Below are 18,631 nucleotides of genomic sequence, written 5' to 3' on the forward strand. Positions count from 1 at the left end.
TGTGTCTGTGTTTGTCCTCCAACCATCACTTGACAATCAATGTTGGTGTGTTTACGTCCCTGTAACTTAGTGGTTTGGCAAAAGAGACTGGTAGAATAAGTACTAGGCTTACAAAGAATAAGTCCTGGGGTTGATTTGTTCATCTAAAGGTGGTGCCCCAGCATGGCCACAGTAAAATAACTGAAACAAATGAAAGAACAAAAGAATATACTGGGTTCTCCGTGACCCGTTGGGTCACCAATAGTTCAAGTTACATGAAAAAACTGCATATCTCAGGAATCTGTGGTCCAATTTACTCAAAATTTATGTTATTCTGTTTGTATTCATATTTCAATGTTACCTTACTTTCAAAACATTTTCCCCATTATACCCCAGTTTGGTTATTTATATGTATGTGCTGGTGGCATGTGTAAAGACATTCGAGCGAGATCGTGCCAGTGCCGCTGGACTGGCTCCTGTGCAGGTGGCACGTAAAATACACCATTTTGAGCATGGCCGTTGCCAGTACCACCTGACTGGCTTTCGTGCCGGTGGCACGTAAAAACACCCACTACACTCTTGGAGTGGTTGGCGTTAGGAAGGGCATCCAGCTGTAGAAACTCTGCCAAATCAGATTGGAGCCTGGTGTAGCCATCCGGTTCACCAGTCCTCAGTCAAATCGTCCAACCCATGCTAGCAAGGAAAGCGGACGTTAAACGATGATGATGATGATATAAGTATGGTGATGCAAACAGGAAGAATATTTGATGAGTACCAATGCATGAAACTTTTGGAGCTTGAGTCACTTTGCAGTGGCAGCCTAAAGATCATTTTAATTTCATTTCGTTGAATTTTCATTTGAAAGTTTTTGAGTTTCATTTTTAAATTTCGGTCCAAGAGAATGTCTTCCTTTATATTTTACCCTTTCCTTTTTGCTTATTTTGACTCTCACATTTGTTTCAGTGTTCAGAATGTGGTTAATCAACACCCTCACCGATTCCCTTGCAAATCAAATTGGTGTAATGTCCACTACGCTTCACATCCAAGGTCATTTGTTTTCACTAATCAATCAGCTATGGAACTGATGGATATCAGGGTTTGTATTCATTTTGATAATGGTCATCATTATCCTTATCTTTTAACATCTGTTTTCCGTGCTGGCATGGGTTTGATGGTTTGACAGGATGGAGCTGGAGACCTGCCCAAGACTCCAGTTGTATGTTTTGGCATGGTTTCTATGGTTGGATGCCCCTCCTAATGCCAGCCAGTTTACAGAGGGTACAGGGTGCTTTATACGTGACCATGGCTCAGGTTCTTTTACGTGGCACCAGCACAGGTTCTTGTATGTGGCACTGGCACAGGTTCTTTCCTACATGGCACTGCCATGAGTGCTTTTTATGTGGCAGTCACTATTAACAATTTTATTTGCCATTTATATGCTATCACTATTTCTAAACTTGAGAGCCCCCTTCGGTCATGAATGATTGTACTGAGAAAGACCCCCTTCGGTCATGAATGATTGTACCGAGAAAGTTACCCTTCTGAGGTACAAGTCCAGGCAAGGTTGTTTATGGAAGGCCAACAGCCTCCTCTCTCCACATTACTGATGTTATCCAAGAGAAAGGAAAATGCCAATACAGCTTGGCACCAGTGAAGTTGCAATTCATTTTTATAGCTGAGGGAACTGGTGCAGTGTGAAATAAAGTGTCTTGCTGAAGAACACAATACGCAACCTGGTCCAGGAATTGAATTCACTAGTAAGGTAAGGGTTGGCAATGAGTAAAGTAAAGAATTCAGAGTACATGTAGGGGTTCACTAAGGATCAGTGCTCTTCCCCCTCTTGTTCATTATAGTCCTCCAGGCAATAACAGCAGAATTCAAGACAAGCTGCCCTTGGGAGCTCCTCTAGGCTGAAGACCTTGCTCTTATAGCTGAATCTCTACCTGAACTAGAGAAGTTCCTAGCAGAAACCTAAGTCTTAGTAAGTAGGAAGGTAGACAAATCACTAATCCCTTCAGGTAGATGGCCCTTCTCGATCTGCAGAAAAGGTGTTGGTAGAGACTCCATAAGATGTGCCCAGTGTAAGCTTTGGCCACATAAAAGGAGCAGCAATATCAGAGGAAAGTTAACAGGGAAAATAGCTTTTGTGTGTGGTAGATGTACAGGTACAATAAACACTAGAAATGTGCAGAAAATAGGGTCCATCAACTACTAGTGGGGCAAGCTAGAGGTAGTAGATAGCTTTTGTTATCTATGTGACCAAATTAGTAGCGGAGGTAGATGCTCTGAGAACGTAGCTGTGAGAATAAGATTAGGCTGGGAAAAGTTCAGAGAGCTCCTACTCCTGCTGGCAACAAAAACCTCTCTCTCTCTCAGAGTGAAAGGCAGATTGTTTGATGCCTGTGTGTGAACAGTAACGCTGTATGGCAGTGAAACATGGGCTGTGACAGCTAAGGGCATGCGTAGGCTTGAAAGAAATGAAGCAAGTATGTGCAGTGTCAGTGTGCATGTTCAACAGAGTGTAAGCATCATGAGAGGTATCAGATGCAGTGTGCAAAAGAGACGACTGCGCTGGTATGGTAATGTGATGCGTGTGTACAAGGACAGCTGTGTAAAGAAGTGCCTATCTCTAACTGTGGTGGGAATCTGTGATATAGGTAGACACAGGAAGACGTGGGATGAGGTAGTGAAGCATGATCTTTGGACTTTGAGCCTCACAGAGGCAATGACTAGTGACCAAGACTTTTGGTGATGTGTTGTGCATGAGGACCTTTCAAGCCAAGTGCACCTGTGCTGGTAGCACATAAAGAACACTTTGTGAGATTTGGGCCTCACGGAGGCAAAGTGGCTGGGTTCCTTTTGAGTGTTGGTCCTCATGGAGGTAAAGTGGCTGAGTTCCTTTTGAGCATTGCGCCTCACGGAGGCAATGACCAAGACCTTTGGCACTATGTCGTACTTCAGAAGAAGATCCATCAAGCTGAGCAAAATCGCAGTCATGGCAGATATCAGTGGCACATAAAAGCACTGCAGTGTCACACAAATGGTGCCCATGCCAGCAGCATGTAAATGCACCCATTACACTTTTGGAGTGATTGGTGTTAGGAAGGGTATCCAGCCATAGAAAGCCAAGCCAGATCAGCCCTCCAGTGTGCCAGCTTGGTCAAACTGTCCAACCCATGCCAGCATGGGAAATGGATGTTAAATGATGATGGTGACCTCAAGATTGTGAGCCCAATACCCTAACCACTGACCCATGCACCTTCAATCTTACATATATATATCATTTGATATGGCAGCATTATTACCAGTTTTGAGAAACCATTTGATATGCCATTACTGTTACCAGCAGTATCATCTTCATTAAAAGAATGTAAATGCAAGTATAGCTTTGTGGTTAAGATGCTTGCTTCCCAACCAGGTGGTTTTAGCAAGTGTCTTCTGTTATAGCCCTTGGCCAACCAATGCCTTGTTAGTAGATTAAGCAGATGGAAACTGAAAGATGCTCATCATGTTGTGTGTATGTATATATATATATGTGTGGCATGTATGTATATATGTGTAGCATATATATATGTGTCTGTGGCTCTGTAAAGTAGTTGGTATTAGTAAAGGCATCCAGCAGTAGAAACCATGCCAAAACAGACAATTGGAGTCTGGACAACTGCCCAGCTGGCCAGCTCTTGTCAAACTGTCCAACCCATGCCAGCATGGAAAACGGATATTAAATGATGATGATAATGATAAATCTCTGAAAGGGATGAAGGTACTAAATAAATAGTTTTTATCCAAATCCTGACTACTTTCTTTTTCTTAATATATATATCCTGTTCACCACTTCAAACAATCCTTACATACATATGTATGTGTGCATGTGGTTGTGTGAATTCTTGTTTAGATGTGCATGTGATGGTCGTAAATGAGCTGTTTCCACTCTTCTGTGAAAAAATATATCTAACAATGGGAAAATATTACCTTGTTTGGAAACAGGTGAGGATTGGTGATAAGATGGGCATTGACTGTAGGAAATCTTTCTCAACAAATCCCACCTGGCCCATGCAAGCATGGAAAAGTGCACGTTAAATGGCAGTGATGATGATGATGAACATTGATAGACGAACTCATTTGGTGGGGTTGTCACAGTTTGAGCCACCACATTTATGAGGGTCCTGCTCATCTCATATATCTTCTATACTATAAATTGCAGTGTTCTTGATTGATTGATTGATTGATTGATTGAGTGTCGGCAGATTGACTCGAGAACGGTGCAGTGGAATCACGTGAAATTCAGCACAGAGCGGCAGCATGGTCCACTCATGTTCAGGAGATTTTTATTGCCCTCCAACTCCCCTCTCCACTTTGAATGGGATATTCCTATCTTAAAAAGTAGAAGACACTTGGCAAAGGTGCCACACAGTGGAACTGAACCCAGAAACATGTAGTTGGGAAGCAAGCTTCTTACCACACATCTACTATAGATATGTACTAGCTGTTTTTCCCGGTTTCACTCGGGCAGTGTGGTGGATTTGGCTAAAGGCTATTTCCTATGTATATTTTGAATAATAAAAAGAACTAAAAATTAAAAAAAACAAAAATTCCCAAAACAATACGATGCTAAGGATTTTGCAGATCGATATTGTGTGGTAAGAAGCTTGCTTCCCAACTACATGTTTCTGGGTTCAGTTCTACTGTGTGGCACCTTTGCCAAGTGTCTGCTACTATAGCCTTGGGCTGACCAAAGCTTTGTGAGTGGATTTGATAGATGGAAACTGGAAGAAACCCATCATATATATGTGTGTGTGTGTGTCTATGTATGTTTGTCTTTGTGTATCTCTGCTAAAGCAATTTTTATTTTGATATTTTGTCTTGAATCTTTTCTTGTTGCAGACATCATGTAGAAACCCAAGAGATATATTTGCTCTTCCGAATAAGTTTCTGTCTAAGGATGAAAGAATTTCTGCCTCATGTTGTTCTCGGACCAATCCATTCCATCATTTTGTAGCTACAAATCATGGTTTGTTTCTCATAGATGAAAGATTTCTGGGTCATCCAGTAGGTTGAAGAATATATGACTCAATAAATTTTGATTATAATTGTGTTTTTGTATTTGGTTTGCAATATACTTGATATGAACTTTTGTTGGAACACATTCTGTTGTATCTCAGGAGCATAATTATGCCAATAATAAACACCTGTTCTGGTTCTATTTCATTTGGCAGTCTTGAAACAGACCTGGAGTATAGAGAGGGCATGTCGTTGACAAGATTGCTAATGGTGATGAAAGGACTTGATAAGCCTAGCTGATTATTGATTTCACCAAACGATTAATCAAGCAATCAATAGCTTAAATGTTAATGAACTGACTAATAATAATAACAAAAGAGGTGAAATAGAACCAGTGCTTGTGTTTGTTATTGGCATAATGACTCTCCCTAAATTCAACAAAAAGGTTATAATTTCTATAATGTTACACTTGGGGATGGTCATATTTTGCCAATTAAACACATTTGGTCTTTTGTTCAGCTTTATTACTATTATCTTGGTTTCTTTGTTTAAAGTTCTTTTGTCATCCATTCTGTGACCTCTTCAGCAACTCTCTATCAAATACATAAAAGATTATAATTTCATTTTTCTTTTTATTTTACCATCTTGAATTTCTTTAGTCTGACTCAACTATGCTAGTGGCTATGTAGACTGGTGGATTCTCATAGTGTTCCTTTGATAATTATATTGACAAAATTGAGTTGTAGGTGGATTCACTTGACATCCTGTAAGGTACTACAATACTTGCTACTTCAATGTATACCTCACAAGTCAGTCAGTCAGTCATTTTTTTGTCACGTTTTTAACAAGTTATAGTACTGGAAAATTAGCTCTAAATGTTTAATATCTCAGCCAGAGCATAGTGCAGTCCTAGAAACATTAGCCACCTTTATATCTTTTATCTCTTAATTGCTTCAGTCAGTTGACTGTGGCCATGCTGGGGCACCATTTTGTAGAATTTTTAGTCAAATGAATCAATCCTACTACTTTTTGTTTTAAACTTGGTGCTTACTATATCAGTCACTTTTGCTGAACTGCTAAGTTACAGGGATGTAAACACATCAATACTGGTTGTCAAGAGATGGTGGGGGACAAACATAGACACAAAGACACACATACTTATGTATATGACAGGCTTCTTTTGGTTTCCGCCTACCATATCCATTCACAGGGCTTTGGTTGGCTTGAGGCTATAGTAGAAGACACTTATCCAAGGTACCACACAGTGAGACTTTACCTTGAACCATGTCACTGGCAAGCAAACTTCTTACCACATAGCCATGCCACCCCTATATTTCCACAGAATTTCGCCATATCACTTATACCTTCTCTGTGGCCAGGTACTTTTAGAAAAGTTCACTCTGTTGCAAAAATTTTAATTTCTGGCTTTAGGATAATTTCGTCCACCCTACTAGGCTTAGATACCTGAAATATTAAAGAGTCATGAATGGTACCCTTCTCTTTCTGACAAAGAAGTAAAAGGAAAAAGGTAGTGGACAGTAAATGTTCCCACCAGTATCTCAACAATAGACTACCACCCTATCCCAAGTGTACTTGTCTCACGATCAATGGGAATATGACGAAGCATGTGAAAGGCAAGAGAGTGAAGCAGAAAGGTTTGGTGAGAGGTATGAGTATTCACAATCCTATATTTGAAATACAGTAATAAATAATTTAGGCATTTAAGTGTTGACGATTTTTTAACCCCTAGGACAAATTTGACTAATTGGATCTATACTCAAATATTCCAGTCTTGATTATCCTGTCTTGTTTTCAGGCATAGTGTATCTAGGCCTCCACATGGTCCTACATTCCCTTCCTTCCTTGTATAAAAATAAGGTGCTGTTTGAGGGAGTTAGGCTATTCCTTTAGTTTGAATGACTACTTTGTGGCTCAACACGTGAAAGAAATGGTGCGGGAATGGAATTTTGCTTGTTTGAGAGAGAGGAAAAAAGCACAATTAATAAATTAGTTCGTTTTCTAAATTAAAGATGTGACAGTTAAAATTACTGTTAAATGAATATAATGAATTTCAAGTGAAATAGTAAGTATTCATATATTTTTACCTGGTTTTGCTTCAACAGGTGTTACAATGGCAGCACATGCTAGAAGGAATCCCCCATTATTTATCACCAATCCAAGGTGCTGTCCAGTCTTCAGGTGATGAAGTTCTTCTAGCTGCCAGTCAGTATCCAAATGAGGCCATATGTGTACAATATCGAACAGATCCTAATCACCCACCTATAGCTATGTGTTCTCCTTGGCGAATCTCAAGACCTGGGTATGGCTTTACATTTGCAATTAGTTAAAGTATTTCTTGTTTTTTCATGTTCTTCCTTGTTACTGAGCAAACCTGGGGTCAAAGGCATTTTAATTTTGTGGTTGGCATTAGGTATTAGAATCCATAGAATTGGCATTAGAATCCATGTGAAAACAGACATGGAGCCTAAAAAGCTCTTTAACTGGTCAGTTTCTTAGAAAATTACCATTTCTAAATCTCACTATGTGAGATATTCAGCAACAGTACTTTGTAGTAAAGATTGTTTGCCAAAGTAACATGGCAGTCCTGGTTTAAGACGAATGTTGTTGTAATTTAGCCTCAGGAGACATCGTCTCCAGCTGGCTATACGACACAATCTGTGTCCTTATATATTTTTTTTTTTTTAAGGTCACATCGTGTCATATAGCTAGCTGGAGATGATGTCTCCTGGGGCTAAATTACAACAACATTAGTCCTAAACCAGGACTGCCGTGTTATGTTGGCAAACAATCTTTACTGGTCAGTTTCTGTCAAAACCATGTCAGCATTTTAAACGATGATGGATGATGAAGATGATTGTAGTGTGTATGTAACTATATTAACTTTTCTATTTCAGTTTCTCGATCATTTCTGAATTCACAGCTTATTAATAATTGAATTATTTCTTCTTCTAGAGATTTATACTTCATTGAAAAGATTATCAATCAAATCAAAGACGTCATCGTTCATGAAAGACTCTCTGATCCCATCGTTGGGGTTGCTGGAGAGGCTATCAATTCTGAGGGCATGTATGTTTTCCAGGTATGACTATGACTTATGTTATTTTTACTATACACACCTTAACAGTGGAGGGAACCTGTGAAAGAGGTAGACCCAGGAAGACCTGGGATAAGGTGGTGAAGCACGACCTTCGAATGTTGAGCTTCACGGAGGCAATGACAAGTGACTGAGACCTTTGGAGATATGGTGTGCTTCAGAAGACCTGTTGAGTCGAGCGAAATCATTGTCATGGCTGATGCCAGTACCGCCTCACTGGCATCCATGCTGGAGGCATATAAAAAGCATCATTCGAGCATGGTCGATGTCGGTCCCACTGGACTGACTCCTGTGCCAGTGGCACGTAAAAAGCACCATTCAAGCATGGTCAATGCCAGTACTGCCTGACTGGTCCCTAGTTGGTGTTAGGAAGGGCATCCAGCTGTAGAAACCTTGCCAGATCAGATTGGGGCCTGGTGCAGCCTCAGTTAAAGCGTCCAACCCATGCCAGCATGGAAAGCAAACATTAAAAGATGATGATGACAACATCTGTTATCATTGAATTTGTTTTTGTATTTGAATGAATTCTTTCAAGACTAATTTTGTTTTGTTTGCCTTTGGAGAGATTTGCTCAAGACACACACACACGTCTATATGGTCTTGCTGTCATTTCAAATTGTGGCACTTCCCCTCTGTGATTTTATTGAATGGTCCTTATTTAAGTGAGAGGCCAAATAATTTTCTGTATTTTATAATTCAATCAGTTCTAAACAAACAACTTGTGATGTTGTTGTTTAATATATGTTTCATAATATGCATGACTAATTGTCATTATCATCAATGTCTTTTGATAAGTGTGATTGGTCACCCAAGTTGTTAAAACAATTGTAAACCATGAGGTGGTGAAGCACGACCTCCGAACATTAGGCCTCACCGAGGCAATGACTTGTGACCGTGACCTTTGGAAATAAGCTGTGCGTAAGAAGAACCGGCAGGCCAAGGCCTCTGCCAGGGATGTAGCCAGCCCACTTACGCGTAACATTCCTTTATTGGACACTAAACTCTGCTTGCGAAGACATGGTGAGGCATGTGAAATCGAAATCGAACTATATTTGTAGGAACACTAAACTCGGCTTGCGAAGACCTGTTGAGGCAAGCGAAAGCGAAATCATGATGGCACCTGTACCAGTGGAGCACTAAGAGCACCGTCCGAGCATGATCATTGCCAGAGCAGTTGTCTGGCTTCCGTGCAGGTGGCACGTAAATAGCACCAGCGTGATCGTTATCAGCGTCGCCTTCCTGGCACGTGAAAAGTCATTCGAGCGAGATCGTTGCCAGTGCCGATGGATCGGCTCCTGTGCAGGTGACACGTAAAATACACCATTTCGAGCATGGCTTTGGATCGTTACCAACGTTGCCTTCATGGCACTTGTGCCAGTGGCACGTGAAAAGACATTCGAGCGAGATAATTGCCAGTGCCGATGGACTGGCTCCTGTGCCGGTGACACGTAATACACCATTTCTAGCGTGGCCTTTGCGAGTAAGACATCCGAGTGAGATCGTTGCCAGTGCCGATGGACTGGCTCCTGTGCAGGTGGCACATAAAATAAACCATTTTGAGCGTGGCCGTTGCCAGTACCCGCCTGACTGGCCCTCGTGCTGGTGGCACGTAAAAGCACCCACTACACTCTCGGAATGGTTGGTGTTAGGAAACGCATCCAGCTGTAGAAACTCTGCCAAATCAGATTGGAGCCTGGTGTCGCCTCCTGGTCCACCAGTCCTCAGTCAAATCGTCCAACTCATGCTAGCAAGGAAAGCGGATGTTAAACGACAATGATGATGATGATGAAATAAAAGTTATACCTTTAAATCCACTCTGTCTGGGAAGTAGCTTGCTTACCAACCACATGGTTGCGGGTTCATTCCCACTGCGTGGTACCTTGTCAAGTGTCTTCTAGTATAGCCTCGGGCCGACCAAAGCCTTGAGAGTGGATTTGGTAGACGGAAACTGAAAGAAACCTGTCGTATATATGTATGTATGTGTTTGTGTGTCTGTGTTTGTCTCCCCAACATCGCTTGACAACCGATGGTGGTGTATTTACATCCCCTGTAACTTAGCGGTTCGGCAAAAGAGACCAATAGAATAAGTACTAGGCTTACAAAGAAGAAGTCCTGGGTTCGATTTTCTCGACTAAAGGCGGTGCTCCAGCATGGCCGCAGTCAAATGACTGAAACAAGTAAAAGAGTATCTATATATCTATATCATCATCATCATCATTTAACATCCATTTTCCTTGCTGGCATTGGTTAGATGCCACCGGTACAGGTGCCCGTTATGTGACACCGGCATCGGCCATGATTACTATTTCTCTTGGCTCGAAGAGTCTTCTCAAGCACGGCGTATTGCCAATAGTCTCAGTCACTTGTCATCACCTCGACTTGTCGCCACCTCATCCAATTACTTCCTGGGTCTACCTCATCCACAGGTACTCTCCACAGTTAGAGATCGTCACCTCTTTACACAGCTGTGCTCATCCATATGTATCACATGGCCATACCAGTACAGTCATCTCTCTTGCACACAATATCTGTTGCCTCTTATGTCTAACATTTCTCTCAAGATGCTTACACTGTTGGACATACACACTGACATTGCACATCCTGTGAAGCATACTAGCTTCATTTCTTTCAAGACTACGCATGTCCTCAACAGTTGCAGCATATGTTTTGCTGCTGTGTAGCAAGACTATATATATATATATATATATATATATATATATATATATCATCATCATCATCATCGTTTAACGTCCGCTTTCCATGCTAGCATGGGTTGGACGATTTGACTGAGGACTGGTGAAACCAGATGGCTACACCAGGCTCCAATCTGATTTGGCAGAGTTTCTACAGCTGGATGCCCTTCCTAACGCCAACCACTCAGAGTGTAGTGGGTGCTTTTACGTGCCACCGGCACCAAGGCCAGTCAGGTAGTACTGGCAACGGCCATGCTCAAAATGGTGTATTTTATGTGCCACCCACACAAGAGCCAGTCCAGGGGCACTGGCAACGATCTCGCTCGAAAATCCTTACACACGTCACGGGCACAAGTGCCAGAAAGGCGACGCTGGGCACAGGTGCCATCCCGATTTCACTTTTGCTTGCCCCAATAAGTTTTCGCAAACTGAGTTTCGTGTCCAATGAAGGAGACGATGTTGGCATGGGTGCCAGTCGTCGAATTTAGTTCGATTTCGATTTCATTTGCCTCAACAAGTCTTTGCAAGCGGAGTTAGTGTCCAATGAAGGAAAGGTACGCATAAGTGGGCTGGCTCCACCCCTGGCAGAGGCCTTGGATTTAGGTCTCACTTGGCTTGCCGGGTCTTCTCACGCACAGCATATTTCCAAATATATATATATATAGATTGCTATCTTTTTTTTTTTTTTTTGTATTTTGAATTGGTAACTGTGGTTTGTTCTGCTGAGATGGTATTATTCTCTGAAATTACATTGATAAATACATTTAAAGTGGCTAGATCTGTATTTAATTTTATATGCTTTAAATTTCATTCCACCTTGAACAATAAAGTAATTTATGATTGCTATTCAGATATATAATAGACTTGAAAATTATCAGCTCCTACCTTAATTTTCATGCTGCAATTATAATTATCATAATTAACATCTTTCAGCTAAATTCTCTTGGTGACATCTTCTACCAAGCATATGGTGTAACTGATGTTTATGAAGACAAGACGTGCTCTGCTGGTCCTGGTGACAGCATTGTGAAACATTCAGAAGAAATTATTAGCGTCAGTAAAAACTGGTTAGAGCATCTCGAAAACCAACTTGAAAAAAAGTACTCTCAACGCATGAAGGCAAGGCCAACATATGAAGTGAAAGTTGAGTATATATTTGGTGTACCCTGTTTATGTAGCATGTTTGTTTTGATGTACCACTTTTGAAGTTGAATGTACATTTGGTGCTTGCTCCTTTTGTAACCTGTTCTAAATAATAATACTTGGTACTACTTTGTTGTGAGTTGACTGATTATATATAAATGTGTGTGTGTGTGTGTGTATATATATATATATATATTTGGTTCAAATGTATAAAAACCAAAAGACAGAGACAAATAGCACTGTGTATTAAGGTGTATTAGTTGTGTAGCAAGGTGTATTAGTTTGACATTTTGAGCCTACACTCTTTGACAGAAAAGAACGAGTAAAGAAAGCAGAGAGGCAAAAAAAAAGTGTCTGGGTTAACGGTTTCTCATGCTGAAATATATATATATATATATATATATATATATATATATATATATATATATATATATAAAATCTACAATTAAGAGCCCTATCTCCTCGCTGACGGTACCTACCCACCCCTACCCATTTTCCTTTATTCAAAAATTCTTATCGCTCCTTAAAATTATGGCTTTTAAGTGTTGATTTCTCAGCCCAAGAATTACAGCGTGATGTGCTGCTTGACTGGTCCCCCCTCTCTCTCTCTCTTTATATATATATATATATATATATATATATATATATATATATGATGATGATGATCTTTTCTCCCGCCATGCCTCTGTCTACCCCTCCATCCTCTCTAAATCAGTCCCTCTCTCTCTCTTTCTCTCTCTCTCTCTCTCTCTCTCTTTCTCTCGTAGTTTTTCCTTAAGGTCTTCAGGTTCTGGCTATATATAAATGAGAAATCCATTCTAAATTATCTCAATCTCTTCTCCGCTGACATACTACGACGAAGTCTCCAAGATGCAGATAAGATAGAGATTTTTATTTATTTACAGCCTCAAACATCTCATACCTTCGCGCTTTAGTCTGCCCTCTATTATTTATCTTGTTTCTCTCCATGAAATTCAATTGAATTCAGTTTTTGTCTTAAATTCATACTTATTCATTTTCTAAGCTTCCTAAATTCATGCTACATATATGTTCTATTCACCTAGAATTCATTGCTCTTTTAAAAATTACGATTTATGCATTGTTGTCTCTCAAATATTTAAAATCTACAATTAAGAGCCCTATCTACTCGCTGACGGTAACCCGCCCTCCCACCCCCTCCACCGGAAGTGCATTCCTCTGTCATCCTGTCATCCTCGGCTGTCTCCCGGAACCCATCTAGTGGCCTTGGCCATCCTCTCTCCTACCTTTGGGTAGCGCATTAAGTTTGAGTAATGTTTGCAGGTTGTAGGTACTGTTTTGCTTATGAATTCTTCCAATTGCAAGTTTTCTTTTCAGGTACACGACACTGCTTTTCCCCTTCCCAGGCTACAGGCCCACACCCCCAACACCCATACTGTTAGGATTGGCACTCTCAACGTCGGCACGCTGAAAGGTAGATCTGGTGAAATCGTTGAGATGCTTGAACGGAGACGCGTAGATATGTGCTGCATCCAGGAAGTAAGATGGAGAAGAGGTTCTGCGAGGTTCCTCACAGGCAAAGAACACAGGTACAAGATTTTCTGGGCAGGGAACACTGACGGGGGGGGGGGGGTAGGAATACTTCTAGCGGAGAAATGGGTGGATAAGGTAATCGAGGTCGTTAGAGTAAGTGACAGAGTACTTAAGATCAGACTAGTGCTTCATCATAGATTAGCTACTGTCATCTCAGCCTATGCACCTCAACCGGGGCTACCAGATGGTCTGAAAGACCAATTCTATGACACCCTCTTGCAAACTACCTCGTCGACGAGTGACAGGGACCTTCTCTTTGTGGCTGGAGACTTCAACGGTCATGTCGGACGTCGTGCTGGAGGCTTCCATGGCATACATGGAGGCTATGGCTTCGGTTCCCGCAACGAGGAGGGAACCAGACTGCTGGAGTTCTGTGATGCAACCGATCTTATGGTCTGCAATACCAACTTCAGGAAACCTGCCAGTCACCTAGTCACCTACCGCTCCGGCAGACACTCTAGCCAAATCGACTACATCCTCGCCAGAAATAGGGAAAGAGGGCGGCTTATAAATGCCAAAACCTACCCTGGCGAAGAATGTACCCCACAACATAGATTAGTAGTTAGCGACTTTGGGATCAAGGCAAAATGGGTGCCCAGAATTAGACAGGCTTGGAGGAGAAGGGTGTGGAAGCTTAAAGACCCTGCAAACAGACAGAGACTTAGAGACAAGTTACTTGAAGCATTTAACGAAATAGAAGGGGATATAGCATCATACAACGTGGAAGACAATTGGAGATTTCTGCGGGACAACCTGTTGAAAGCCACCGACCAGATTTATGGGTGGTGTAAGGTCCCCTCCCGACCCAGAGTAACGTGGTGGTGGAACAAGGAGGTAGACAGGGCTATTAGACAAAAGAAACAGGCTTGGAAGGACTGGAAGAACGGTGGTAGCAGGGAATTGTACCAATGTGCCAGAAGGGAGGCTAGTCGACAGGTTTATTTAGCCAGAGGGGAAGCAGATAAGGAAAGATTTGCCAATGTTCTGCGCCGTGAGGACCAAAGACTCGAGGTATTTCGTGTTGCAAGACAGTGTAGGAGAGAGAATAGTGATGTTGTAGGAGAGAAATGTGTTCGCATGGATGATGGTACGCTTGCATTAAATGAGGATGCAAAGAAAGAGGTCTGGAGATGCCACTACGATAGATTGCTTAATAAAGAGAATGAATGGGAGAAAGAGAGCCTGCCGTATGTCGACCCAATAGAGGGACCAGCTATCCGAGTTGATAGTACCAGGGTAGATAAAGCAATTAAGAGTATGAAGACCGGGAAAGCCCCCGGCCCATCAGGAATCACTGCAGAGATGCTCAAAATATCTGGCAGTGTTGGCTATAGCCTAGTCACACGTATTACGAACCAGGTGATACACGAAGGAGTCATACCCAATGACTGGTGTAGCAGCATCATAGTCAACTGCTACAAAGGTAAAGGTGACGCTTTAGATACAAATAATTACAGAGGCATCAAGCTGTTAGATCAGGTTATGAAAGTTACAGAGAGGGTCATAGCCCAACTAATTAGGGAGCGAATCAATTTAGATGAGATGCAGTTTGGGTTCGTGCCAGGTAAAAGCACTACTGATGCCTTATTTCTAGTGAGACAGTTGCAGGAGAAATACCTAGCTAAGGATAAACCTCTGTACCTGGCTTTCGTTGACATGGAGAAAGCCTTTGACAGGGTCCCCCGATCCCTTATCTGGTGGTCAATGAGGAAACTTGGGATAGAAGAATGGTTAGTGAGAGCTGTGCGAGCCATGTACAGAGATGCTGCCAGTAAGGTGAGGGTTGGAAATGAGTACAGCAATGAATTCCGGGTAGAGGTAGGGGTCCATCAAGGTTCCGTCCTCAGCCCCCTCTTATTTATCATAGTCCTCCAGGCAATCACAGAGGAGTTCAAGACAGGTTGCCCCTGGGAGCTCCTCTATGCTGATGACCTTGCCCTAATTGCGGAGTCACTATCAGAACTAGAGGAGAAGTTTCAGGTGTGGAAGCAAGGTCTAGAATTGAAGGGCCTTAGAGTCAACCTAGCTAAAACCAAATTCCTAATAAGTAGGAAGGTAGATAAAACACAAACCCCTTCAGGTAGATGGCTCTGCTCAGTATGTAGAAAAGGAGTAGGTAGTAACTCTATAAGATGTACCCGGTGCAAGCTATGGACACATAAGAGGTGCAGCAACATCAAAGGCAGGTTAACTAGCAAGTTAGTTTTTGTTTGTGGCAGATGTTCAGGTGCAATAAAGACTGTAAACAAACAGGAAACAACTTCTATCTCATTCCAGGGTGAAAAACTAGAGGTAGACGATAGCTTCCGCTATCTGGGCGACCAAGTTAGCAGTGGGGGTGGGTGCGCTGAAAGTGTAGCTGCTAGAATAAGAATAGCCTGGGCAAAGTTTAGAGAACTCTTACCCCTGCTGGCGACAAAGGGACTCTCACTCAGAGTAAAAGGCAGACTGTATGACGCATGCGTACGAACAGCCATGCTACATGGCAGTGAAACATGGGCTGTAACTGCTGAGGACATACGTAAGTTCGCAAGGAATGAAGCCAGTATGCTCCGTTGGATGTGTAATGTCAATGTGAATACCCGTCAGAGTGTAAGTATCTTGAGAAAAGCTGAACATTAGAAGCATCAGTTGTGGTGTGCAAGAGAGACCATTGCGCTGGTATGGACATGTGGTGAGAATGGATGAGGATAGCTGCGTGAAAAAGTGCCACACCCTAACAGTTGAGGGAACCCGTGGAAGAGGTAGGCCCAGGAAGACCTGGGCTGAGGTGGTGAGGCAAGACCTTCGTACATTGGGCCTCACCGAGGCGATGACTACTGACCGAGACCTTTGGAAATGTGCTGTGCGTGAGAAGACCCGGCAAGCCAAGTAAGATCGTTGCCAGTGCCCCTGGACTGGTTCTTGTGCGGGTGGCACATGAGATGCACCATTTTGAGCGTGGCCGTTGCCAGTACCGCCTGACTGGCTCCCGTAGGATTTTCGAGCGAGATCGTTGCCAGTGCCCCTGGACTGGCTTGTGCGGGTGGCACATAAAAGACACCATTTCGAGCGTGGCCGTTTTCGTGCAGGTGACACGTAAAAGCACCCACTACACTCTCTGAGTGGTTGGCGTTAGGAAGGGCATCCAGCTGTAGAAACTCTGCCAAATTAGACTGGAGCCTGATGTTGCCATCCGGTTTCACCAGTCCTCAGTCAAATCGTCCAACCCATGCTAGCATGGAAAGCGGACGTTAAACGATGATGATGATATATATATATATATTGCGTCATCCTATAAATAATGCAGTTTTTTTATACTTCTTTTATTTTTCAAAATTAAGATAAACAAAGTTGTTGTTAATCTAAAATATACTCTCCTTCATTGCTCTTCCATCTATCTGGTAGACTTGCAAAGCCCCTCTTACAAAATTCACTTGTCTATGATGAAAAATACTCCTCCACTAGTGTTCTGGCCTTGTCTACAGAATTCATATTTTTTCCGTCCAAATGATTTTAAAAACTGTGGGATAAATGATAATCAGATGGGGCAATTTCCAGAGAATATGGTGGGTGGGGCATCGTTCCCCATTGAAACCGCTCCAGCCTTTAGAATGTCATCCTCGCTGTATGTGGACAAGCATTATCCTGATGGAAGAACACCTTTCGTCTTGAAATCAAAGATAGCTGTTTTCCAATGGCACGCAGGTGTCAATGAATGGTTGAATGACCAAATCCATGCTTTTCTGATAGTTCCTGGAAGTTAGTGTGTATCAACAGACTTGTTTCATGTGTGGAAGCCTTATTTCATTGTGTATCTTAATTGAGCTTTGTAGAAGCTCATCAATTGATCAGCACTGAATCATTTCCTACCAATGCCCCATTCAACCCATGCCAACAGGGAAAACAGGCATAAAATGTTGATAGTGGTGATGATGATCTGGAGGAAGACTACTGTTTTGGGATATAATCTCAGTTATTTTATGTATGTGATGGGCATCAGAAAAGATCAAAGATTATGCAAACTAGCATTTGTAGTGACTTCAAAGGTTTTAAGCTCATGTTGTTCAGGATTAGAGAGTGCAAGATAATAAGATTATTGAAGTTTTGACTGAGAATAGAAATAAAGATATTCTAATTTTGATTAAATTTTCATTTTACAGGAATATTTGAAAGTGTGAAAGGCCACGTGTTGTGTCAGCTCTGCATGCCTCAATGTCAGAACAATAATGTTGATTCTGATGATGAAGAAATCATTACAGGAGTATGCAAGGCATGTAATACCTCTCTTTTGACTAGCAAACATCTACTTAGTGCTATTGAAGTGGTGAGTATTAATCTCTCTCGATTTTCCTTTTTTAATCCTTGAGGGATTGTGTAGAAGGGGAGGGGTAGACCCAGCAAGACATGGGACAAAGTGATGAGAAAGGATCTTTAGATACTGGGCCTCGCAGAGGGGATGACAAGGGACCAAGACTCCTCGCAATTTACTGTGCTTGAGAAAATACACCCAGCTAAGTAAACGTGTGGTTGTCCTTGCATACAGGCATGTCCCTTGCATCCCTCTCCAGCTGAATGTTCCTAATCTTGTGAGATCGTGGGTGCTAGTGTCACATAAAAAGCACCCATACTGTGCCGTATAAATGCACCCAGTACACTTTGAAAGGTGGTTGGTATTAGGAAGGGCATCCAGTCATAGAAACCATGCCAAAACAGACATCGAGCTTCTGTCAAACTGTCCAGCCTATGCCAGCATGGAAAATGGACAGTAAATGATGATATAGATAACTTATCGAAAAAGCAATTTTTAAGTTAGGCTACATTCAAAGTGCACTAGTCACTCTGTTAGAAAATTGACCTCCAAATTATGAAATTTACACAAGGAAACTTAAAGGGATTTCTTTCTGTATATATTTAGTCATTATATTCGTGCTGGTAGCACGAATATATTTAGTCATTATATTCGTGCTGGTAGCACATAAAAAAAGCACCAAGCACACTTTACAAAGTGGTTGGCATTAGGAAGGACATCCAGATGTAGAAACCATACCAAAACACAAAACTGGAGCCTGGATAACTCTCCGGCTGGCCAGCTCCTATTGAACCATCCAACCCATGTCAGCATAGAAAATGGAGGTTAAACAATGAT

At 41.9% G+C, this 18,631-nt stretch overlaps 1 protein-coding gene across 3 annotated transcripts in view; it reads left to right on the forward strand.

The window, feature by feature from the left end:
- LOC106876247 (uncharacterized) overlaps positions 1 to 18,631 on the forward strand; it is a 46,974-nt gene that overhangs the window by 22,762 nt on the left and 5,581 nt on the right. For 2 of the 3 annotated variants that reach the window (XM_089345977.1, XM_089345974.1), the window contains exons 9-14: positions 943 to 1,075; positions 4,864 to 5,028; positions 7,104 to 7,300; positions 7,954 to 8,080; positions 11,722 to 11,930; positions 17,644 to 17,809. In XM_089345977.1, the coding sequence (XP_089202103.1) occupies positions 943 to 1,075; positions 4,864 to 5,028; positions 7,104 to 7,300; positions 7,954 to 8,080; positions 11,722 to 11,930; positions 17,644 to 17,809 (997 nt within the window). The remainder of the gene's footprint in view (positions 1 to 942; positions 1,076 to 4,863; positions 5,029 to 7,103; positions 7,301 to 7,953; positions 8,081 to 11,721; positions 11,931 to 17,643; positions 17,810 to 18,631) is intronic. The other variant, XM_089345981.1, reaches the window with a different exon arrangement.

This window comes from Octopus bimaculoides, chromosome 2, assembly GCF_046866305.1.
Source record: "Octopus bimaculoides isolate indiv1 chromosome 2, ASM4686630v1, whole genome shotgun sequence".
Lineage (NCBI taxonomy): Eukaryota > Metazoa > Mollusca > Cephalopoda > Octopoda > Octopodidae > Octopus > Octopus bimaculoides.